The sequence below is a fragment of the Diabrotica virgifera genome, chromosome 2, assembly GCF_917563875.1.
Source record: "Diabrotica virgifera virgifera chromosome 2, PGI_DIABVI_V3a".
Classification (NCBI taxonomy): domain Eukaryota; kingdom Metazoa; phylum Arthropoda; class Insecta; order Coleoptera; family Chrysomelidae; genus Diabrotica; species Diabrotica virgifera.
In genome coordinates, this window is record NC_065444.1 from 255263540 (window position 1) to 255289416 (window position 25877).

Consider the following 25877-nt stretch of genomic DNA (forward strand, 5'->3'; position numbering starts at 1 on the left):
CATGTATTTTGTTATTATTATTCATTTCTGGTTTGAGAATGTGTCTATTCTCAATAAAAATAAAAAGGTATTAAGGTTTAAATAAACATTATAAAATGTACACATCTTTATTTCTGTAACCTCTTTATTTAAGAAAATTATTAACAGATATCTAATACAAGTGAATAAGTTTTAGAACAGAAGAAAATATAATGGCATAGAAGCCAAATGATGATAATTTGTAGCCCACTATAACCCCAATGAGGAATCTACGATGAATGTCCCCCAGTTGCTTTCCAGTAAGTACTCGATATGAGAATTTGAGGATTTTTCAAACGGCGTCCCAATTTGTTTAAATAGTAGGAAAGTCCTCAAGTCTGTGTAAGTATCCTTTGCTTATTTGGTTATGTAGTTTAGTCTTCTTTAAACCCTCCTACCCCTCCCAACGAATCTACGACCTGCCACCGCACAAAAAATGAGCTGCCGTTCGCATGAAGGTTTGCGTGTCTGTTCCTTCTGCTAGCCCCATTTCGACTCCCCAGTATCTCTATAGATAGTCTTTCCTTGATCCCATTAGAGCAGACAGGTAAAACGCTTCAAATGGCGCCCAACGTGGGGCTCGATCCATTTTTAGCCCCCCTGATCCCATTAGCATGTGCCCACTACCATATCCCTTTAGCCTCCTTTCGGTCTCATTTGTACTACAACTGTTAGGCAATGCCCGTTCCCTTGGGCAGCCGATCTCAGTTTGTGGTGCAGGTGTTTCCGATAACATGGAAGCTTGACTTTTGTCATATTTTGTGTATGCCCACTGTTACAAGTCTAGCTTGTAGACATGTTCAACTAGTAGTTAGCCTATCTACTAGTCCCCAATGTCTTTAGCCACCCCCCACTTAGTGTTACATTTGTAACATACACCCTGAAGTTTGACCTGAGTAAATATCGCCCCAGTCTTCCCCAGTAGTTTAGCCCAGATTCCTCTTGTCTTGCCCCCAGAAACTGTTTCATGTCTTTTAGTGCCCCCGAAACTGTTTCAGTCTTTTAGTTCCCACAAAAGAGCCCATTTTTATAAATTTTGTTTACGAATGTTAATAATTTTTCCAAAGAGGTGTAAGTATGTACACATTTTGTTGTGGTGTTGATTTGGTCATGCTGCTGATTGTATAGGCATGTACCATTTCATACATCATAGTGTATTTACATTGTAACCCCATATTATGTAAACCGTAGTATACTTGTATTGTATTGTATGTATCGTACAAGAGAATAGTATGTTTAATATTGTAGCGTACTTACTATATTGTATTGATATTGTACCCATGATGAAAGCATTGGTTAAATTTTTTGGAAAATATTGATTAATTATATAGACAAACAGATGAGTAAAAAATAAAGTAAAAAATTTTTTTTAGAAAATTTTGGTAAAAAAGTAACGTTAAAAATTTTTTTTTTTGAAAATTTTGCTAAAAGTTACAATTAAAATGTTTAGAATATTGAATCCACTTATAGAGTATAACAATATGTTATATTTTTTTGCATGTATTCTTGTAGATCATCAGTTTTTTACAGAATAAACGTTTTTTGTGATTATTGATTTGGTCGTTTGAGTAGATGTGTGATAATAGTTGGTATGGTCCGTGTATGAGCTAATTCGGTATGGTCTGTGTGAGTAAGTTCCGTGATTTTCCAGCGAAGCCTATCTATATTTGGGTATATTATTGCCACAGGTTAGTTGGAGAAGTCATCCTTGAAGAAGTAACCCCATGAAGAAGTGAAGAGGGAAACCGTGGCGAGGCCCCTCCACTTATTAATGAAGAAGTAGACCCCTTGTTTTTTCAAGCAGCCAGGAGAAAAGCTATCACTTTTTGATTTGAAGATAGCGTACTCTGTCGACACTGTTTTGAAAATAACCCTTGATATATGGATTTGTTCATGTTAGAAGTGAAGAAAAAGTAACCCCATGAAGAAGTGAAGAGGGAAACCGTGGCGAGGCCCCTCCACTTATTGATTAAAAATGATGTATGTTTTCTTGTATCTGGCATATCACAAGTGTAATACTCGTGATGAGGAAGTGTTTTACAGTTGTCTGGGAATACTCCCATTAATAGTCGGAGCAAGAACGGTTTTATTTGTGTAAGCTCATATAAGAACCAAATTTCAATATTTATTTGTGTTTGTAAGCCCATGTATATGGAGTATATATAAGAACCAAGTTTCAATATTTGTTTGTGTTTGTAAGCCCATGTATATGGAGTATGACTAAGAACCAAGTTTCGATATTATTTGTGTTTGTAAGCCCATGTGTATGGAGAATGTATAAATGCCCTATGAGTCTTTTGTTCCCTGTTTGTTTGTCTATCCCTTTTTTGTCTGGAAATTCTAGAGTCTGTTATCCCGTAATGTCTGTTAGCCCATGTCCCTGATGGAGTTTGATTTTTTTTGGCGAATAGTTCGTTGACCTCTCTTGTGTTTGTTCATTGAAAGTAGGCCAAGAGCAGAAGCTGTGACAAGGCTGGTGAGCTTAGGATCTGGCCGCGTTGAGTACAGGTGAAGCTTGCTTTCGGTGGATAAATGGAAGTGGTCGTTCGTCGGAATTGTCATTCTTTCCAATGTCCCTTTGGTCTTTCCCTTGTGTGTTTGCTTTCATCCCTGTTTTGAAAAAGTAGTCTAACCCCAGTTTGGAAGAGTGAAGTCTACTCATGTTTTGGAAAAATAAAGTCTACCCATTGTTTTGGAAAAGTAAGATCTACTCATGTTTTGGAAAAGTAAGATCATATCCCCGGTTTTGAAAAATAAAGAATATCCCAGTTTGTGATTTGAAAATGAGAAAGTTGTCTTGTGAACTTTCATGAAAGGCTTTTATGTCCTAGGTAGGACTGTTGATTGAAAACGTAATGATGTAGTATTTCCTATGTCATGTGTTACGTTTATTTTTTTTGGTCTTGATTAAATAGTATGATATCCCGTTTGAATCCAGTATACTAGTTTTTTTTGGTCTTTAATGTTGTCACACGCGTCCACCCCCCTTTGTTGGTTTTGTTTGAATGAGTTGTTGAGATAAGTTATTTGTGACATTTTATCTCGACGAGGTATTTAGACTGGATTGTCTAAATCCTCCTTTTGCAGAACCGTTGCCGATAAAAGTCCCGTGAAACTCGCTAGGTGTTTAGAGTTTAAGCAGATGCCTATCTGCTGAGCCAGAGCTCAGAAAGATTTTTTTAGTTTTTGAAAACCGCTCCCGGTTAGGCAACGAGGTGATGAGGCTGTGTCTGCCCTGCTATATGGTATATATTATATGGTATATATAGTATATATGTCACTTGTGTTACTGCAGTGGATGTCAGCGAGGTCCACACAGGGCACAAGATTATTTCTTTCCCAAGACACAGAAACTCTTATCACCTACAGTTCTTATTAGAGTCTTAACATTTAAGTCTACTCGACTTTAAAGAGTCTGGCGATTGATGGCACGCTAGCCCATTCCCTAATGATGTTTTGTTTTTGTTTAATCCCCATTAGCCATTATTTAAATATTTTGGTATTGTTGTCCTGTCACACCCAAGAAGTCAATGTTGGATTTTTGTAGTTATCGAAAACTGAATTGGTAATCCAGTTTCCTCTCTTCCGAGGAGGCTATTGTAGCAGATGGATTTCTACTACAATATTTTATAAAAAATATCCATTAATTTTAATCCTATCCCAAGAAAAATATTAATTTTTCTAATATATTTTGCGAGTTTATATATCTTTAAAATTTCCAAGCCGCTCCTGTTCGCATTGTAAAGGTTAGGAAATTTCCTATTTATTTGTGTAGCAATAACCAACTACGTAGATTGTTATTGAAAACATCCATTATTCGAGAATGAATCCTCTAAAGGTTCAGTGTTTTTCCTTTAAGTTTTGAGCGCTAAAAATCCCATGTTATTATTGGTCTGCATTTTGAAAGATCCTTGAGTTGTAGTTGACGATTGGTCAATACTTTTGGCGGAACGATCGAGAAGAAATGCATCGTTTGGACGCGAGAGAGACGTGACGATGTAAAGCCAGTTCTAAAAGTACATCAGCTCTGTAAGCATCTTTTTGTTAGAACTCAAAAAGTCGCACTTTGCCGGCCAAAATGGTTTTCTTCTTATAGTAAAAGAACTAATGGATTTCTAACATGTCAAGGAATATAATGACAATAGTTTCACGGCATTTTAATGGATATATTATTGTGAAACAGTTCTATTGTTATGCAGTTTGATTTGCCGGTAAAAGAAGTGCGTGGTTTCCTGGTTCCTGTCCTTTATGTAGCTGTTGCTATTTTTATGATGTTTTGATTTGTTCATGTTCCAGTAAGAAATGCCCAGATGATATTATTTGAAGCTTCAACTGGCACCCAACGTGTGAGGCCGATTCATTTTTCTGCCTCCTTCAGTATCCAGTTGTTGTCTTGTCCAGTTGAACGCTTCAAATAGCGCCCTGTACGTGGGGCTCGATCCATTTTTAGCCCCCCTGATCCCATTAGCATGTGCCCACTACCATATCCCTTTAGCCTCCTTTCGGTCTCATTTGTACTACAACTGTTAGGCAATGCCCGTTCCCTTGGGCAGCCGATCTCAGTTTGTGGTGCAGGTGTTTCCGATAACATGGAAGCTTGACTTTTGTCATATTTTGTGTATGCCCACTGTTACAAGTCTAGCTTGTAGACATGTTCAACTAGTAGTTAGCCTATCTACTAGTCCCCAATGTCTTTAGCCACCCCCCACTTAGTGTTACATTTGTAACATACACCCTGAAGTTTGACCTGAGTAAATATCGCCCCAGTCTTCCCCAGTAGTTTAGCCCAGATTCCTCTTGTCTTGCCCCCAGAAACTGTTTCATGTCTTTTAGTGCCCCCGAAACTGTTTCAGTCTTTTAGTTCCCACAAAAGAGCCCATTTTTATAAATTTTGTTTACGAATGTTAATAATTTTTCCAAAGAGGTGTAAGTATGTACACATTTTGTTGTGGTGTTGATTTGGTCATGCTGCTGATTGTATAGGCATGTACCATTTCATACATCATAGTGTATTTACATTGTAACCCCATATTATGTAAACCGTAGTATACTTGTATTGTATTGTATGTATCGTACAAGAGAATAGTATGTTTAATATTGTAGCGTACTTACTATATTGTATTGATATTGTACCCATGATGAAAGCATTGGTTAAATTTTTTGGAAAATATTGATTAATTATATAGACAAACAGATGAGTAAAAAATAAAGTAAAAAATTTTTTTTAGAAAATTTTGGTAAAAAAGTAACGTTAAAAATTTTTTTTTTTGAAAATTTTGCTAAAAGTTACAATTAAAATGTTTAGAATATTGAATCCACTTATAGAGTATAACAATATGTTATATTTTTTTGCATGTATTCTTGTAGATCATCAGTTTTTTACAGAATAAACGTTTTTTGTGATTATTGATTTGGTCGTTTGAGTAGATGTGTGATAATAGTTGGTATGGTCCGTGTATGAGCTAATTCGGTATGGTCTGTGTGAGTAAGTTCCGTGATTTTCCAGCGAAGCCTATCTATATTTGGGTATATTATTGCCACAGGTTAGTTGGAGAAGTCATCCTTGAAGAAGTAACCCCATGAAGAAGTGAAGAGGGAAACCGTGGCGAGGCCCCTCCACTTATTAATGAAGAAGTAGACCCCTTGTTTTTTCAAGCAGCCAGGAGAAAAGCTATCACTTTTTGATTTGAAGATAGCGTACTCTGTCGACACTGTTTTGAAAATAACCCTTGATATATGGATTTGTTCATGTTAGAAGTGAAGAAAAAGTAACCCCATGAAGAAGTGAAGAGGGAAACCGTGGCGAGGCCCCTCCACTTATTGATTAAAAATGATGTATGTTTTCTTGTATCTGGCATATCACAAGTGTAATACTCGTGATGAGGAAGTGTTTTACAGTTGTCTGGGAATACTCCCATTAATAGTCGGAGCAAGAACGGTTTTATTTGTGTAAGCTCATATAAGAACCAAATTTCAATATTTATTTGTGTTTGTAAGCCCATGTATATGGAGTATATATAAGAACCAAGTTTCAATATTTGTTTGTGTTTGTAAGCCCATGTATATGGAGTATGACTAAGAACCAAGTTTCGATATTATTTGTGTTTGTAAGCCCATGTGTATGGAGAATGTATAAATGCCCTATGAGTCTTTTGTTCCCTGTTTGTTTGTCTATCCCTTTTTTGTCTGGAAATTCTAGAGTCTGTTATCCCGTAATGTCTGTTAGCCCATGTCCCTGATGGAGTTTGATTTTTTTTGGCGAATAGTTCGTTGACCTCTCTTGTGTTTGTTCATTGAAAGTAGGCCAAGAGCAGAAGCTGTGACAAGGCTGGTGAGCTTAGGATCTGGCCGCGTTGAGTACAGGTGAAGCTTGCTTTCGGTGGATAAATGGAAGTGGTCGTTCGTCGGAATTGTCATTCTTTCCAATGTCCCTTTGGTCTTTCCCTTGTGTGTTTGCTTTCATCCCTGTTTTGAAAAAGTAGTCTAACCCCAGTTTGGAAGAGTGAAGTCTACTCATGTTTTGGAAAAATAAAGTCTACCCATTGTTTTGGAAAAGTAAGATCTACTCATGTTTTGGAAAAGTAAGATCATATCCCCGGTTTTGAAAAATAAAGAATATCCCAGTTTGTGATTTGAAAATGAGAAAGTTGTCTTGTGAACTTTCATGAAAGGCTTTTATGTCCTAGGTAGGACTGTTGATTGAAAACGTAATGATGTAGTATTTCCTATGTCATGTGTTACGTTTATTTTTTTTGGTCTTGATTAAATAGTATGATATCCCGTTTGAATCCAGTATACTAGTTTTTTTTGGTCTTTAATGTTGTCACACGCGTCCACCCCCCTTTGTTGGTTTTGTTTGAATGAGTTGTTGAGATAAGTTATTTGTGACATTTTATCTCGACGAGGTATTTAGACTGGATTGTCTAAATCCTCCTTTTGCAGAACCGTTGCCGATAAAAGTCCCGTGAAACTCGCTAGGTGTTTAGAGTTTAAGCAGATGCCTATCTGCTGAGCCAGAGCTCAGAAAGATTTTTTTAGTTTTTGAAAACCGCTCCCGGTTAGGCAACGAGGTGATGAGGCTGTGTCTGCCCTGCTATATGGTATATATTATATGGTATATATAGTATATATGTCACTTGTGTTACTGCAGTGGATGTCAGCGAGGTCCACACAGGGCACAAGATTATTTCTTTCCCAAGACACAGAAACTCTTATCACCTACAGTTCTTATTAGAGTCTTAACATTTAAGTCTACTCGACTTTAAAGAGTCTGGCGATTGATGGCACGCTAGCCCATTCCCTAATGATGTTTTGTTTTTGTTTAATCCCCATTAGCCATTATTTAAATATTTTGGTATTGTTGTCCTGTCACACCCAAGAAGTCAATGTTGGATTTTTGTAGTTATCGAAAACTGAATTGGTAATCCAGTTTCCTCTCTTCCGAGGAGGCTATTGTAGCAGATGGATTTCTACTACAATATTTTATAAAAAATATCCATTAATTTTAATCCTATCCCAAGAAAAATATTAATTTTTCTAATATATTTTGCGAGTTTATATATCTTTAAAATTTCCAAGCCGCTCCTGTTCGCATTGTAAAGGTTAGGAAATTTCCTATTTATTTGTGTAGCAATAACCAACTACGTAGATTGTTATTGAAAACATCCATTATTCGAGAATGAATCCTCTAAAGGTTCAGTGTTTTTCCTTTAAGTTTTGAGCGCTAAAAATCCCATGTTATTATTGGTCTGCATTTTGAAAGATCCTTGAGTTGTAGTTGACGATTGGTCAATACTTTTGGCGGAACGATCGAGAAGAAATGCATCGTTTGGACGCGAGAGAGACGTGACGATGTAAAGCCAGTTCTAAAAGTACATCAGCTCTGTAAGCATCTTTTTGTTAGAACTCAAAAAGTCGCACTTTGCCGGCCAAAATGGTTTTCTTCTTATAGTAAAAGAACTAATGGATTTCTAACATGTCAAGGAATATAATGACAATAGTTTCACGGCATTTTAATGGATATATTATTGTGAAACAGTTCTATTGTTATGCAGTTTGATTTGCCGGTAAAAGAAGTGCGTGGTTTCCTGGTTCCTGTCCTTTATGTAGCTGTTGCTATTTTTATGATGTTTTGATTTGTTCATGTTCCAGTAAGAAATGCCCAGATGATATTATTTGGTATCGATTTTATCCAGTTTTGTAATGATTTGAATATCTTCCCCTCCCAGCCCCGTCTGAATGGAAAATTTTGAAGTTCCAAGTGTTGTGACATGGATTTTTGTTTTAACAAGGTATGATAATGTTTATTTTAAATAATTCACAAGTGGATATTATTGGTAAAGGTTTTACATAATTAAAAATGTTTGTTTTCAACATGGAAAATATATTATGTAAAGTAAATATTAGATGGCAGTGACATTTGACAGCCATGTCAAATTTTTGTTTTGGTACACTGCTAAAAATAAGGTTAAAAATTGTAAAATCATGTATTTTGTTATTATTATTCATTTCTGGTTTGAGAATGTGTCTATTCTCAATAAAAATAAAAAGGTATTAAGGTTTAAATAAACATTATAAAATGTACACATCTTTATTTCTGTAACCTCTTTATTTAAGAAAATTATTAACAGATATCTAATACAAGTGAATAAGTTTTAGAACAGAAGAAAATATAATGGCATAGAAGCCAAATGATGATAATTTGTAGCCCACTATAACCCCAATGAGGAATCTACGATGAATGTCCCCCAGTTGCTTTCCAGTAAGTACTCGATATGAGAATTTGAGGATTTTTCAAACGGCGTCCCAATTTGTTTAAATAGTAGGAAAGTCCTCAAGTCTGTGTAAGTATCCTTTGCTTATTTGGTTATGTAGTTTAGTCTTCTTTAAACCCTCCTACCCCTCCCAACGAATCTACGACCTGCCACCGCACAAAAAATGAGCTGCCGTTCGCATGAAGGTTTGCGTGTCTGTTCCTTCTGCTAGCCCCATTTCGACTCCCCAGTATCTCTATAGATAGTCTTTCCTTGATCCCATTAGAGCAGACAGGTAAAACGCTTCACCTTGAGGTAAATTATTAGCTAAGAATATCGGGGCTCCAGTGTAGTCTGCAATTTCTCCATTATGATCTAAATATACCGTTATGTTACCTACATATTTGCAATAAGCCGACGCTTGTGTTACTAGCACATTATGTCCTTGGTTACTTTTTACTATGGTTGGATAGGGTCCACCAACGGGGTCTGGGCCAGGAGGATTATCTATAAAAGGTAAAACAGTTTTATGAGTCCCAAAATTTTTTAAAAAGTGTTTATACGTTATAGATTATTATAGATTATTTCATGAATAAAACTTTATTTAATTTTCTAAATCGTTTAAACTAATATTTTATTGATATCTTCATAAGAATATTTACTTAACCTGCTCATGGTGTTCACTTTGACAAATTGTAAGGTATTAATTTTGATTAATGTCACTGAATGTTTATTAAATTTTTAAATTTGCGTAACAACGAAGAGCATCTGACGTGCTAGTTGACGACGGCAAATTTTCGGGTATATCACAAGAGAGTGAGATTGACACTGAGAGTGAGATTGTATAATATCACAAGAGAGTGAGAGTGTAAATTGACAATAATGCGACAGTTTTTCGAAAATTTGTTTTGTGGCAATAGACACGAGAGCCCTGCGGGCTCTCTCAAAATTTATAAATGTATTAATTTTATTGTTTGTTTGTTTGTAAAAGTAATGACATGTCCTATACATTGTATGTCTTAAAGGATGAATAAATATTATTATTATTATTATTTATATAAAAACAGTTAATGACATTGATCCCAATTAATCTGACACACATTTTTCAACTTGTCAAAGTGAAAAGCACAGTTTAGCAAATATTTAGATGAAGATATTAATAAAATATTAGTTAATTTATTTATAAATACAGTTTTATTCATGAAATAATTTTACCGAAGTAAATCGAGCGCTTAAATTTGCCTATTTGTATTTTCCTCATGACAATTTGACATTACATGCAGAACTAAAAGTATATTATGGATATTTTCTTAAATGTGACAGTTGTCTAAACTAGGAAACTGGGTGCAATTAAACAAAAACAATCTACACAAAAATTCTAACTGTAATTTTCTACAGTAGAAAATTACCGATGAAATAATAATCTGATTGGACAGAATTAAACACGTGATCAAAAATCTTACTATACGATTGGAAGTTAAAATCATTAAAAAGTAATCAACAAAATTACAAAATTAATACCTCAAGAGAGTGAGACTAAATTGAAAATAATGCCAATGTTGTTCGAAAACTTGTTGCCTGGCAACAGACGAATTTCTCTATAGCCGAATGGCAACAAATTTGAGAAAAACTGTCGCATTATTTTCTTATTAATTCTTACTGCCGTGTGATATTCGCAAGATTATTTTTTAATACTCACATACAAAATTCAAGACTTTGCAAATAAAGGCAGTGATAAGTTAAATGACATTTATCACAATTAATGTTTTACAACTTGTAAAAGTGAACAGCATGAACAGGTTTAGCAAATATTCAGACGAAGATATCAATAAAAGATTAGTTAAAATTGTTTATAAATTTAAATTATAAAAAAGTTTTTTTCATGAAATAATCTTAACGAATTCCAATTGAGCGCTTAAAATTGCCGATTTGTATTTCCCTCGCGACAATTTGACAATTTTTTTGGTTAATTTTTTAAATGTGACATTTGTCAAAACTGTAAAACTCGTTGTAATTAAACACAAACAAAATACTTAAAAATTATTCTCCGTATAATAATGTAAGTAGATTATTCCAAGTATAATAATAAATTGAGTGCACAGAATTAAAAACTTGACGAAAAATCTTACTACATGATTGGAGATTAAAATCATTAAAAAAATAATCGCTGAAATTCTTATTTTTGTAGTTTTCTATTGGTCAACATCTCCATGAATGATATACAGTATGTACCTGTAAGTTGTATCCATATGGAAAACTTTTTTATTATTGATTTTACGAAAAAAAATTATTCTTCATAAAAAGCTCTGCATGATCCAAAACCTAAGATTCAACCATCACATATCAAATGTTATGAATATTATACGAGGTGTGTCAAAAAGTTTGAATTTTACTCAAGAGTAAAGTAGCTTTATTTTTCACAATATTGAAAATTTCTATTATGGAAAGCTGTTTGGAATTAAAAACTTTATTCCAATATGCAATTACATGCTTCTAATTGAAAATTTTTTTTTGAAAAATTATGGATAACTAACACTATTTTCAGTTATTTCAATTCTGATAACTCTTTTATTATTAATTTTACGATAAAAAGTTATTCTTAGTAAAAAGTTCTGAATTGTCTACAACCTAAAATACAACCATCTTATATCAAATTGCATCAATTTTATACGAGGTATGTCGAAAAATATGAATTTCGCACAAGAGTAAAATACCTTTATTTTTCACAATATCGAAAATAGTTATAATGAAAAGTTATTTAGAATTCAAAACTATGCTTCAGTATGTAATTATATTCTTCTAATTGAAATATTCTGAACTATAAAGGTACTTTACTTTTGATCTAAATTTATCTTTTTTGACATACCTCGTATAAAATTGATAAAATTTTATGTAAGATGGTTGTATTTTAGGTTTTAGACCATGCAGAACTTTTTATTAGTAATCACTTTTTTTTGTAAAATTAATTATAAAAGAGTTATCAGAATTGAAATAACAGAAATTAAGTAATGTTATCCATAATTAAAAAAAAAAATTTTTTTCATTTACAAGGATGTAATTGCATATTAGAATATAGTTTTTAGTTCCAAACAACTTTTCACAATAGCAATTTCTAATATTATGAAAAATAAAGCTACTTTACTCTTGAGTAAAATTCAAACTTTTTGACATATCTCGTATAATATTCATAAAATTTAATATCTGATGATTGAATCTTAGGTTTTGGGCCATGCGGAGCTTTTTATGAAGAATAAATTTTTTTCGTAAACATAATAATAAAAAAGTTTTCCATATGGATACAACTTACAGGGACATACTGTATAATCAAACGAAAAACCGAGTTCTTCAAATTTGCCCTCTGAAAATAGCTGACATCTCTGCGAATCTCCTTTATTTACTACCCCTACGCACAAACTCCTGAAGAACGGTTTCTATACGCAACAGTAATTACCCGTTGTCATGTAAGCCGACATGGCCATTAAATTTTGATCTCATATTTGCGTGGTCTTCCAGAAATTTGCCAATGTTCCATGTCGATACCATTTCCACAACGCTTTACACATTATAGACTGTCAATTTACCCATTACCATTAATCTTACAAATTTCAGCGCTTCTCGAACACAATTTTAGTATGAATCGTTCCATGCACAACTCATTTAACACCAGTGTCTTAAATATCGTAAAACAGTGTAAAAACATTTATAGGCCTGGAACCCGCGTACCAAAAAAAGTTAATTAATAGCAAGCTGAAAATTTGTTAATAGCTTAACGGTGTCTAGTCGGACAAACTTTGATGTATGGGAACACTGGAACAGAGGAAGTTTTAATTGTGAAACGTGATTAAGATGTCATCTTGACAAGTTTATGATTGTGAAAACTAGCAGATTGCTTTTAAATTTATTCAATAACAAACTATATATTATATGAAAAATGTTTGTCCGACAAACATGTTGGGCATTTTAATGAGTCCAACACGTCGAACATGTAAAATTACAGGAATGTATTGCAGTCAATGAGGTTATTTGGCTCCGAATTCCATCCTACTACATCGATTTATTTGATATTTTCACAATGAGCAACATTAAATGTTGATTACGTTAAAAGTAAGTGAGATATGCTGAAAAAAAACTGATGACTAATGGAATTTAAAAAAATGTGAAGCTCATTTAACCCGTCATCCATCAGAATTTAAAGGCATCGTTTTCCTTCTACAATACTTTTTATTATAGTGTTATTTCTATGTTCAAAAAGTTGAACGGGCTTAAAATTAATAGTTTTGGAAAAAATAAGAGCAAATTATAGAGCGCATTTTTTAAATTTTCTTAAGGATCTTCCTTTTTTTCCATGTAACACGAAAATGAGAAGAGATACGAAAAAAAGGTACCACACAAAAATGTAGGATTTTGTTGAATAAAAATTTTGCTTTATGTTTAATTATTGTATCTCTTATCATTTTCAAGTTACATGTAGAAAAAAAAGATTTTTAAGGAAATCTAAAAATGCACTCTATAAATTGATTTTTTTTTTCAAAAACTATTCATTTTAAACCGTCCAACTTTTTGAACCCGTCCTATACTAACCCGTACTTCACTATACTATAATAAAAGGTATTGTAGAAGTAAAATAATGCATTAAAATTCTGGTGGATGAGAAGTTAAAAATATACTTCTTATTTTTTCTTAAAATGCATTAATCATCAATTTTTTTGCAGCATATCTCGCTTAGTTTGAATGCAGTATACCTTTAATATTGCTCATTTTAAAGATATTTTAAGCACTTCAAAAGGTGTTGGTAACATTATACACCTAAAATCGACCGTTTGTCTGTTATTTCAAGTTGAATACAACAATTTGAGCATGCACCAAAAAATCAAAGTATTTTCACCTACCATATCTCTTTTTATATTATAACTGGAAGATTTATGAAGGAACTAGTCTCTTTGTTTTTTTTTTATAAGCTACAAAAATGTTTTATATATTTTTTTTAGTTAGATTCAAAGTTTTTAAGATACTTGCAAAAAACTGTTCGAAAAGGTGTTATGTTTCAATTAAAATGGCCAATTTTCAACCACGAATAACTCAAAAAATATTGAGTTTTCAAAAAAAAAATTGTAGAACAGTTTTTACTTACAACTAAGTTCTCTAGCCACTCCCGTGGTTATTTTAACCAAGAAATTTGCTACCGCCGAGAAAGGGTGGGAACCACCCCCAAGATAAAAGCACACATCGGCATAGAGTAGACTTTGAATTAGGAGATAAGTAGAGGCTATTCCCAAAATTTCATTAGAATCCATGCAGTAGGATAGAATTCGAAGGTATAATAATATCCTATTTTTGCTCCCATTGACTGGCGTAATTATGTTATGATGAAGTGTATATGAGAGAACGGGCAATCCGGCTACATTAACAACTAAAAAACAATGTTTTGCAACGAAACAAACTTAAATTACTTATCGGTAACTGATAAAATAAGGCCTGAGATTGAATTTGGTTACTTAGCAGTTCCAAAAATAATATTTTTTATTTATGTTTTTGAACCTTGAAAATCGTGATTATTTGACTTTTTTCAGTTTTAAATTGTTTATAATTCGGAATTGATTAATTTTAGAGAAAAATTACTTAATGTCGTTTTTGTTCCCAATGATCCAAACAATCTGAAATAATGTTTACCCGGACCAAAAAAATTGATTTTTATAATTTGTTTAATTTTTTTTTCTAATAAATGTAGCAATAATTCCGAAATTATGGCCTTCAGGTATAGGGAATATAACATAAAAAATAATCAGTATTTCTCGAACACTTTAAAACGCAAAAAATATAGAGGGTATTCTATTTGAAATAAGAAAGTTCATTAGATTTCCAGAAAAGCGGAAGATCTGACAACAATGTAATTAGCACTATAATATCGGCAGCATGAGAAAACCCGTATCTACCCAAAATTTATAAAAATCGCTCAAGCCGTTTTCGAGATAATTGAGTGTTTCCATACATAAAACTCACTCTGTATAGTATGAGCAGAATGTATCGTAGTTGTATGCTTGATATACCTCAAAAATTTCCAAGTACCACAAACCTTACCTCCCGTCCATAAGAAAGTATGTGAGTGCCCACCAACAATAAGGCTGATCTTCTCATGAGCGTTTTGGGCAATCTCTTGATCTACTTCATATCCAGAATGTGATAGAACTATAATTGTAAAAACGTTTTCTTCTTTAACCAGTCGCTCAGCTTCAGCGTTAACGCTGGTAGATTCGTCGAAAAACTTTAAGTCTCCAGTGCTAGATAATTTCTAAAGAAAAAAAAGAACATATAACAGCAATGCAGGAAAGATTAGTGGAAAGATAAAACTTTAGTTTTTTAAATATTAACCTTGTTCCTAAAACTTTTAAATTAATTTCTCTGCAGAAATTCTGTTGTTGGTCTTATCTATACCTGCTTCAGAAACAGTAAAAATGACAAGTAATACCGAAGATATTAAAAAATGCATTACTTTGGTCTAAGAATTTATTACTTTATAAATTCAACTAGGTATGGTACTAACCAAAAACTACAGACCGAACCTTCAAAATCCTACCGTCCAATAAGTTCTTGGTAAATCATAATGTGCCATTTTACAAATTGTGTCAGATTAAATTGGATAGACATATAGTCTGGGCTGATTATCGGAGAATAGGCCATTTTTGGGAAAAGTTATTTACCAGCAATTTTATTACTGGAATCGAATTATAAGATCCTATATATTAATAATATAGGTATGCAAAGTCCTCAGATAGTGTGCTACTTTTTTTATAAACAAAATGGCGCCCGAAAATCGTGTTTTTTCAATTATTGCTCTATAACTCCGAAGATTTTAACTTTACAACAAAAACACTCAAATAAAAATTCACCGCGATTAAATTCTGCATAGAGGCGTGTTTTTCCCGATCTGCTCCGACGAAAATTTTCCTCGGAAAATGCGGGTTTTCCCAACAAAATCTTTAATTTTCAAATAAAGTTTTAGATAAGTAATTATTTACCAATAATTAAATAATTTGGTGACTTAAAAGCCTTCTTGGTTTAGATTATAGTTCCAGAAGCTGGTGAAAATTAAACGAATATTTCAGCAACAATTCAATTGTTAATTAATAATTTACGGTCGCAATAATAACCAAAATAATTATGGTGCACTGATCAAACTTTGAAATCTTATAAAGATGAGATGCCTGTTTAACATTTTGTCGACAAAATATAAATTTTTTATTTTTTTGCATAATTTTTAAATGTTTTTAAAAAAATAGTTATAAACAAATTAACGTTTCTCAGAAAGTTTTTATTATATTATAATTTTAAAAAATAGCTAAAATGCGCATTTCAAATATCTTGAAAATGAATGCTTTAAAAATTTTTGCAATCATTTGCAAAAAAGTTATGAAACAGCAAAATAAACATGCTATTACTACGGTGTTAATATATTTTTTTAATTCTTTCAAAGCGTAGAAGTGAGTTTAAAGTACAAGCTAATTAATTATAAGACAATATCGATTTTCAGCTTAATGGTTATAATTTAATTAAAGATTATAAATATATTTTTTTGTAATTTACACGCGCGAAAGTAGAAAAATACAGTACTGTAGCTACCCGCCCACATACACAACTCGCGCGAGTTTAAGCGTGTTAGTCGCTTCGAGTGAACATTTTATCTCCGGCTCTGTATCAAGTCTACTTTCGCGCTAAAAATTACAACAAAAAGTATTTTTAATCTTTGATTAAAATATAACCATTGAACTAATTTTTGACATTCTTTGTGAGTAATTAGATTGTACCATAGACTCACTTTTAAGCTTTGAAACAATTAAAACAAATTATAAACAATGGAGATATCGTATATTTATTTTGCTGTTTCCTAACTTTTTTGCAAATGGTTGGAAAGTTTTTTTAAAGCATTCATTTTCAAGACCTATGAAATACGCATTTTAAGTATTTTTTAAAATTAGAATATAATAGACAATTTCTAAGAAATGTTAATTTGTTTATAACAATTTTTTTTTAAACATTTAAAGATTATGCAAAAAAATGAAAAATTTATATTTTGTCAACAAAATATTAAATAGGCATCACACCTTTATAATCTTTCTAAGTTTGATCAATGTCTCGTGATTATTTTGGTTGTTATTGCGAGTGTAAATTGTTAATTAACAATTGAATTGTTGCTAAAATATTCGTTTCATTTTAACCGGCTTCTGAATTTATAATCTATACCAAGAAAGCTTTTATTTTACCAAGCTATATAATTATTGATAAATAATAACTGGCCCAAAAAATTTATTTGAAAATTCGAGATTTTGTTAGGAAAACCCACATTTTCCGAGGAAAATTTTCGTCGGAGCAAATCGAGAAAAACATGTCTCTATGTAGAAAATAATTGGGGTGAATTTTTATTTGAGTATTTTTGGTGTAAAGTTAAAATCTTCGGAGTTATAGAGCAATAATTGAAAAAAATACGATTGGTCGGCGCCATTTTGTTTATAAAAAAAGTAGCACACAATCTGTGGACTTTGCATACCTATATTAATAATATATAAGATCTTATAATTCGATTAAAGCAATAAAATTGCTGGTAAATAACCTTTCTTTGTACTTTACTAATTAGACCAACGTATTATAACTATTTTTTTTTCAAAATTTAAAGATTATGCAAAAAAAAGAAAAATTTATATTTTGTCGATAAAATATTAAACAAGCATCTCATCTTTATAATCTTTATAAATTTGATCAATGTATCATGATTATTTTGGTTATTATTGCGATCGTAAATTGTTAATTAACAATTGAATTGCTGCTAAAATATTCGTTTAATTTACACCAGCTTCTGGAATTACAATCTATACCAAGAAATCTTTGATGTCACTAAGTTATTTAATTATTGATTAGTAATTACTTACCTAAAACTTTATTTGAAAATTATAGTTTTTGTTAGGAAAACCCGCATTTTCCGGGGAAAATTTTCGTCGGAGCAAATCGTGAAAAACATATCTCTATGCAGAATTTAATTGCGGTCAATTTTTATTTGGGTGTTTTTGTTGTAAATTTAAAATCTTCGGAGTTATAGAGCAATAATTGAAAAAATACGATTTGTCGGCGCCATTTTGTTTATAAAAAAAGTAGCACACTATCTGCGGACTTTGCATACCTATATTATTAATATATAGGATCTTATAATTCGATTCCAGCAATAAAATTGCTGGTAAATAACTTTTCCATGAATTTTGCTAATTAGCCCAGAGTAATATTATAAAGGAAGCACTTAAAATCAATTTAATTTTCAATCACTTTTAATATTGATAGCTACTGATTAATGATAAATTATTGCTGGTATTGATAGATTAGTGATCATACGAAACAAAACGAGGAAATTTAAGTAAGTTGAAAGACATATTATTAGACAAGACAAATATAAAAATATTCTAAGTAAAAGTTAAATTTAAGGCATTAAAAACAAAAAAGGTAACAAAAATAAAACTAAACCGCATCCTACTTATTACCAAGATAAAGAAGGAAAAAATAATTATTATTAATGACCAAGAACTATTAAAACCATGGAAACAAAATTTTTCCACCTACCTCTACTGAAAGTATACTTTTCCGGACCCGATTGTAGGGAGAAAAGTTGTACTTTTCCTCCCTAGGGAGGAAAAGTAAAAGTGACGTCATGGTATTTCATTCATGAAATATAACTTATTGACGCCCTGTACAATATCTATTTCCTATTACGTAAGTATCTATACATTTTAACGTTTATTTAAAAACACTCTGTATTTTGCAGAATTGTAAAAAACAGTAAATTGTTATTCTGATTTAACAATGTTTACATTAATAATTTGACTTATATTTGACAGTTGACAGTTATATTGTGTACCTACTTGTTGGTTTTAGTTCTAATAAATTTTGTTGTTTAGTTACATAAATAAATTAAGTAAAAATGAAAAAGTGACTTGTTATTTGAGGAAGGTGGAAAAACCATATGTATAACATTGGAGTAAAGTGCCTTTTCCTCCCTTTAATGATTACTGCCCTCCGCTACGCGTCGGGCAGTAAACTTCATTCTCGGAAGGAAAAGTAGCACTTTCCTCCCTTGTTATACAAATAGCTATTACGAATTATTAAACGGGAAGTAATGGAAATGAAGAAGGCATAGGTTACGAAAATGAAGAATACTTACCAATGCATACGCAATGCTAGTGTACGGAAAAGGCTATAGCGGGATAAGATGGTCAAAAATGCCCCCGCACCGATCAGCCGCGCTACTTACTTTTTCGATAAAGGATATAAAATTATGCCCTCATGCAAATTTTTAGCTTCCCAAAGGTCCTAGAACCCCTTAAATAGAGAAAAGAAGAATTTTTAGGTTTTATTTTTTTGTGAGCGCATTTTAAATTAAAAAATCTGAAAAAATTCAAGATGATGTATATTTTGAATACAAAACAACCTGATTTTTTTCAGATTTTTGTAATAAAAAATGAGCCCAGGAAAAATTTTCGAAATTTTCAAAAAATTTTTATGCATCTCGGGACAGCCAATTTTAGGATTTAGGATCCTGACTACAACAACTTAAAACAACACTAAAAGTGTGAATTTTGTCATAAAATTTGGTATGTGGGCTTATAATAATATTTAGAACAGCTTTTCCAATTAATTTTTTTTCGATATCTCTAACGCGAAGCAAATCGAATCGCATATCGAAAATTCACTCTGTTTGTAGATTCGCAGTAGACCGCGTTTAAAATTTAAATTTCAGTTGACTATTTTAAAAATTGTGAACCATCAACCTGTATGACTGTATCAAATTTCAAATCTGAATATATTTTGATAGCCGAAATATTAGGGGTGTCTTTATTTTAAATGCGATACACTGTATATTATCAATTTGATAATTTATTGCAACTGATATAGTCGTATTTTTTACACATAGATTCAAAATATACATTCAAAATACTGACTAATTCACTAATTTTATCATAAAAAGTTCAAATTGATTGCATTGAAGTATTGAACCAATTATTGTGTAATAATATAATATACAGAGTGAGGTTTATGTACGGAAACCCTCAAATATCTCGGAAACGGTTAGCACAATTTTTATAAATTTTGCTGGATAGGGGTTTTCCAATGCGGCCGATATTATAGTGATAATTACATTGTTGTCAGATCTTCCGTTTTTCTAAAAATCTAATTTTTTTACTTCCATTGGAATACCCTTTCTATTTTTTGCTTTTTTTAGTCCTTAAGAAATATTAATTATTTTTCATGTTATATTCCCTATACCTAAAAATCATAATTTCGGAGTTATTGCCAGATTTATTAAACAAAAATTTAAACAAATTATAAAAATCTATTTTTTCGGCCCGGGTAGACATTATTTTACGTTCTTTGGACTATTGGGAACAAGAAAAGTTCTTTTGTAATTTTTCTCTAAAGTTAAAAGAGTTCGAGTTATAAACAATTTAAAACTGAAAAAAAATCAAATAATGACGATTTTCAAGGTTCAAAAACACAAGACAAAAATATTATTTTTAAAACTGTCTACACAAATTCAAGTCTATTTTATAAGTTACCAATAAGTAATTTAAGCTTGTTTCATTCTAAAATATTGTTTTTTAGTTGTTAATGTAGCCCGATCGCCTGTCCTCTCATATGCGCTTCACTAACAATTATTAAAAAGCAATGTTTTAGAATAAAACGGGCCAAAAATTTTTATAGCGAACCCCTAGAAGAAGGACTTAGCTTGAATTTGGCTACTCAGCAATTTCAAAAATAATATTTTTTATTTGTGTTTTTGAACCTTGAAAATCGTCATTATTCGATTTTTTTCAATTAAATTATTTGGATCTCGAAAACCATTAACTTTAGAGAAAAATTACAAAAGACATTTTTTCTTCCCAATGATTCAAATAATGTAACTACACGGGCCGAAACAATTGATATTTATAATTTGTTTCATTTTTTTTAAAATACATTTAGCAATAACTCCGAAACTGTGGCATTTAGGTATAGAGAATATAACATGAAAAATAATCAGTATTTCTTAAGGACTTCAAAACGCAAAAAAAATAAGAAAATTCATTAGATTTCCAGAAAAACGGAAGATCTGACAACAATGTAATTATCACTATAATATCGGCTGCATTAGAAAAGCCCTACCCGCCAAAACCTATAAAAATTATGCAAGATGTTTCCGAGATAATTGAGGGTTTCTATACATAAAACTCACTCTGTATATTATAATTATTATAATAATATTATATTAATACGCATTAATTGGTTCATTCTTCAATGCAATCAATTTGACTTTTTATGATAAAATTAGTGAATTAGTCAGTATTTTGAATGTATATTTTGAATCTAGGTATAAAAAATACGTCTATATTAGTTGCAATAAATTATCAAATTGATAATATACAGTGTGTCGCATTTAAGATGAAGACACCCCTATATTTCGGCAATCAAAATATATACAGATTTGAAATTTGGCACAGTCATACAAGTTAATGGTTCACAATTTTTAAAATGGTCAACTGAAATTTAAATTTTAAACGCGGTCTACTGCGAATCCACGAACAGGGTGAATTTTCGATATGCGATTCGATTTGCTTCGCGTTAGATATATCGAAAAAAGTTATTTGAAAAAGCTGTTTCAAATATTATTATTGACCCACATACCAAATTTTATGACAAAATTCACACTTTTATGTTGTTTTAAGCTGTTGTAGTCAGAATCCTAAATCCTAAAATTGGCTGTCCCGAGATGCATCTCGAGACAGCAAAAACGGTTTTTTCAATTTTTTCGTTCTTTCCGCTCAGATATTAAAAATTCTGCCTCTGTCATTCAAAAGAACGACAAAAGATACACAAAAAAATACTATCTAAAAGTTGGCCAAATTATATTTACATAACCTAAAATTTTTTTGAAAATTTCGAAAATTTATCCTGGGCTCATTTTTTATTACAAAAATCTGAAAAAAATCAGGCTATTTTGTATTCAAAATAAACGTCATCTCGAATTTTTTTCAGATTTTTTAAGTTAAAATTGCGCTCACAAAAAAATAAAACCTAAAAATTCTTCTTTTCTCGATTTAAGAGGTTCTATGACCTTTGGGAAGCTAAAAATTTGCATGAGAGCATAATTTTATATCCTTTATCGAAAAAATAAGTAGCGGGGCTGATCGGTGCGGGGGCATTTTTGACCATCTTATCCCGCTATAGCCTTTAGCGCTATCTCTTAAATTGAAAACATGATTAGGACTCTAAAAAACAAATGTCCTGGAAGTGATTCTATACGGAAATATTAAAATATGAAAGACCGCAGCTTATAAACAAAATACACAAACTACTAAAAAACATAATATGGGAAAAGGAAGAACTACCAATGGAATGGAAGCAAACGGTACTATGTGCTCTGTATATAAAAGAATATCAATCAGAATCTCAGAATTACAGTGGTGTGTGTTTTATTTTTTTACTGGTATGGTAGTCGAAATTTTTCGCCTTATGATTTATGGCCTTATGGTTAAATGGTAAATCATTTAAAAATTCCACTGAACCCACTGAAGGAAACACACAGGTTTTGGTTATCGAGGTCCCTAAAACTCAAAAAAACTTGTCAGATTCGTGGCCAGGTCAAATTACATACTATTATTTTATCTTATTTGTATGGGCTATGCCTTTTATCATCTAAAATAAAATCTAAAATTACAAACTTACGGCACATTCTGAAGTTATTACTCCGATAATACCGATCTTTTTGCCATTTCTTTCGATAATGGTACTCTTTTGGTATATTCCTTGCATGCTGGGCTCCAAGCTGTCGTCAATATTTGATACGATAATTGGATGCTGGATAGATTTAATATATGGGACTATGCCGGCTACTCCATCATCAAATTCGTGGTTGCCAAGTACCTGAAATAAAAAAGATTGATAGGTGTATGTACAGTGGTAAATTATTGTTCTTTTTTTAAATGTATAAATATTTTCAATTTCTTTGCCACACGAAAATGCAGCAGCTTACCGGTAACCTCCGAACCCGGTATAGACTCTTCCTGCACTCTCCGATTTAACCAGAATATTATGCGGCTGATGCATTTTCGTGTTGCAAAGAAATTGAAAATGTTTATACATTTTAATTCATTTACTCTTTTGTAGTAGTTTTAAGGAATCTTTCTTGTTGGACCTTTTACCACGCTGAGCAGATGAGTTGTGAATTATTTAAAATTCTCTCATCTTAATTTCCTCGGCATCCTGTATGATTTATAATTTTTGAAAATCTCGGGAGGTTGTAACCAAAGAAAGTATTCCACCTGTTGTCAATCTGGTAATATGGGAACGATATTGATTGTCGTTTTCTGTGCTACTTCGATTGATGACTTACTTTGTTTTTCGGTAGATGGTTCTAGTTTCTAGTACATCCGTGACATTTCGTTCTTTGCAATTCGAAAAGGCCCAAAGTACGATGCCTGGGGAAATCGGAGAGAAGAGGATATGGGACTACTGATGAGGAGGAAATAGCCTCCGAACTCGGTATAGACTCTTCCTGCACTCTCCGATTTATTCAGAGTATTATGCAGCTGCTGCATTTTCGTCTTGCAAAGAAATTGAAAATGTTTATACATTTTAATTCATTTACTCTTTTGTAGTAGTTTTAAGGAATCTTTCTTGTTGGACCTTTTACCACGCTGAGCAGATGAGTTGTGAATTATTTAAAATTCTCTCATCTTAATTTCCTCGGCATCCTGTATGATTTATAATTTTTGAAAATCTCGGGAGGTTGTAACCAAAGAAAGTATTCCACCTGTTGTCAATCTGGTAATATGGGAACGATATTGATTGTCGTTTTCTGTGCTACTTCGATTGATGACTTACTTTGTTTTTCGGTAGATGGTTCTAGTTTCTAGTACATCCGTGACATTTCGTTCTTTGCAATTCGAAAAGGCCCAAAGTACGATGCCTGGGGAAATCGGAGAGAAGAGGATATGGGACTACTGATGAGGAGGAAATAGCCTCCGAACTCGGTATAGACTCTTCCTGCACTCTCCGATTTATTCAGAGTATTATGCAGCTGCTGCATTTTCGTCTTGCAAAGAAATTGAAAATGTTTATACATTTTAATTCATTTACTCTTTTGTAGTAGTTTTAAGGAATCTTTCTTGTTGGACCTTTTACCACGCTGAGCAGATGAGTTGTGAATTATTTAAAATTCTCTCATCTTAATTTCCTCGGCATCCTGTATGATTTATAATTTTTGAAAATCTCGGGAGGTTGTAACCAAAGAAAGTATTCCACCTGTTGTCAATCTGGTAATATGGGAACGATATTGATTGTCGTTTTCTGTGCTACTTCGATTGATGACTTACTTTGTTTTTCGGTAGATGGTTCTAGTTTCTAGTACATCCGTGACATTTCGTTCTTTGCAATTCGAAAAGGCCCAAAGTACGATGCCTGGGGAAATCGGAGAGAAGAGGATATGGGACTACTGATGAGGAGGAAATAGCCTCCGAACTCGGTATAGACTCTTCCTGCACTCTCCGATTTATTCAGAGTATTATGCAGCTGCTGCATTTTCGTCTTGCAAAGAAATTGAAAATGTTTATACATTTTAATTCATTTACTCTTTTGTAGTAGTTTTAAGGAATCTTTCTTGTTGGACCTTTTACCACGCTGAGCAGATGAGTTGTGAATTATTTAAAATTCTCTCATCTTAATTTCCTCGGCATCCTGTATGATTTATAATTTTTGAAAATCTCGGGAGGTTGTAACCAAAGAAAGTATTCCACCTGTTGTCAATCTGGTAATATGGGAACGATATTGATTGTCGTTTTCTGTGCTACTTCGATTGATGACTTACTTTGTTTTTCGGTAGATGGTTCTAGTTTCTAGTACATCCGTGACATTTCGTTCTTTGCAATTCGAAAAGGCCCAAAGTACGATGCCTGGGGAAATCGGAGAGAAGAGGATATGGGACTACTGATGAGGAGGAAATAGCCTCCGAACTCGGTATAGACTCTTCCTGCACTCTCCGATTTATTCAGAGTATTATGCAGCTGCTGCATTTTCGTCTTGCAAAGAAATTGAAAATGTTTATACATTTTAATTCATTTACTCTTTTGTAGTAGTTTTAAGGAATCTTTCTTGTTGGACCTTTTACCACGCTGAGCAGATGAGTTGTGAATTATTTAAAATTCTCTCATCTTAATTTCCTCGGCATCCTGTATGATTTATAATTTTTGAAAATCTCGGGAGGTTGTAACCAAAGAAAGTATTCCACCTGTTGTCAATCTGGTAATATGGGAACGATATTGATTGTCGTTTTCTGTGCTACTTCGATTGATGACTTACTTTGTTTTTCGGTAGATGGTTCTAGTTTCTAGTACATCCGTGACATTTCGTTCTTTGCAATTCGAAAAGGCCCAAAGTACGATGCCTGGGGAAATCGGAGAGAAGAGGATATGGGACTACTGATGAGGAGGAAATAGCCTCCGAACTCGGTATAGACTCTTCCTGCACTCTCCGATTTATTCAGAGTATTATGCAGCTGCTGCATTTTCGTCTTGCAAAGAAATTGAAAATGTTTATACATTTTAATTCATTTACTCTTTTGTAGTAGTTTTAAGGAATCTTTCTTGTTGGACCTTTTACCACGCTGAGCAGATGAGTTGTGAATTATTTAAAATTCTCTCATTTTAATTTCCTCGGCATCCTGTATGATTTATAATTTTTTTAAATCTCGGGAGGTTGTAACCAAAGAAAGTATTCCACCTGTTGTCAATCTGGTGGTATGGGAACGATATTTATTGTCGTTTTCTGTGCTACTTCGATTGATGACTTACTTTGTTTTTCGGTAGATGGTTCTAGTTTCTAGTACATCCGTGACATTTCGTTCTTTGCAATTCGAAAAGGCCCAAAGTACGATGCCTGGGGAAATCGGAGAGAAGAGGATATGGGACTACTGATGAGGAGGAAATAGCCTCCGAACCCGGTATAGACTCTTCCTGCACTCTCCGATTTATTCAGAGTATTATGCAGCTGCTGCATTTTTGTGTTACAAAGAGATTGAAAATGTTTATACATTTTAAT

The 25877-nt window shown here is 32.5% G+C and overlaps 1 protein-coding gene across 4 annotated transcripts in view; it reads right to left on the bottom strand.

Moving 5' to 3' along the window:
- Nucleotides 1-25877, bottom strand: part of LOC126880558 (apyrase) — a 220701-nt gene that overhangs the window by 46177 nt on the left and 148647 nt on the right. For all 4 annotated transcript variants that reach the window (XM_050644493.1, XM_050644492.1, XM_050644495.1 and 1 more), the window contains exons 3-5: nucleotides 22509-22706; nucleotides 14850-15060; nucleotides 9081-9278 (exon numbers count right to left, since the gene is read on the bottom strand). In XM_050644493.1, the coding sequence (XP_050500450.1) occupies nucleotides 9081-9278; nucleotides 14850-15060; nucleotides 22509-22706 (607 nt within the window). The remainder of the gene's footprint in view (nucleotides 1-9080; nucleotides 9279-14849; nucleotides 15061-22508; nucleotides 22707-25877) is intronic.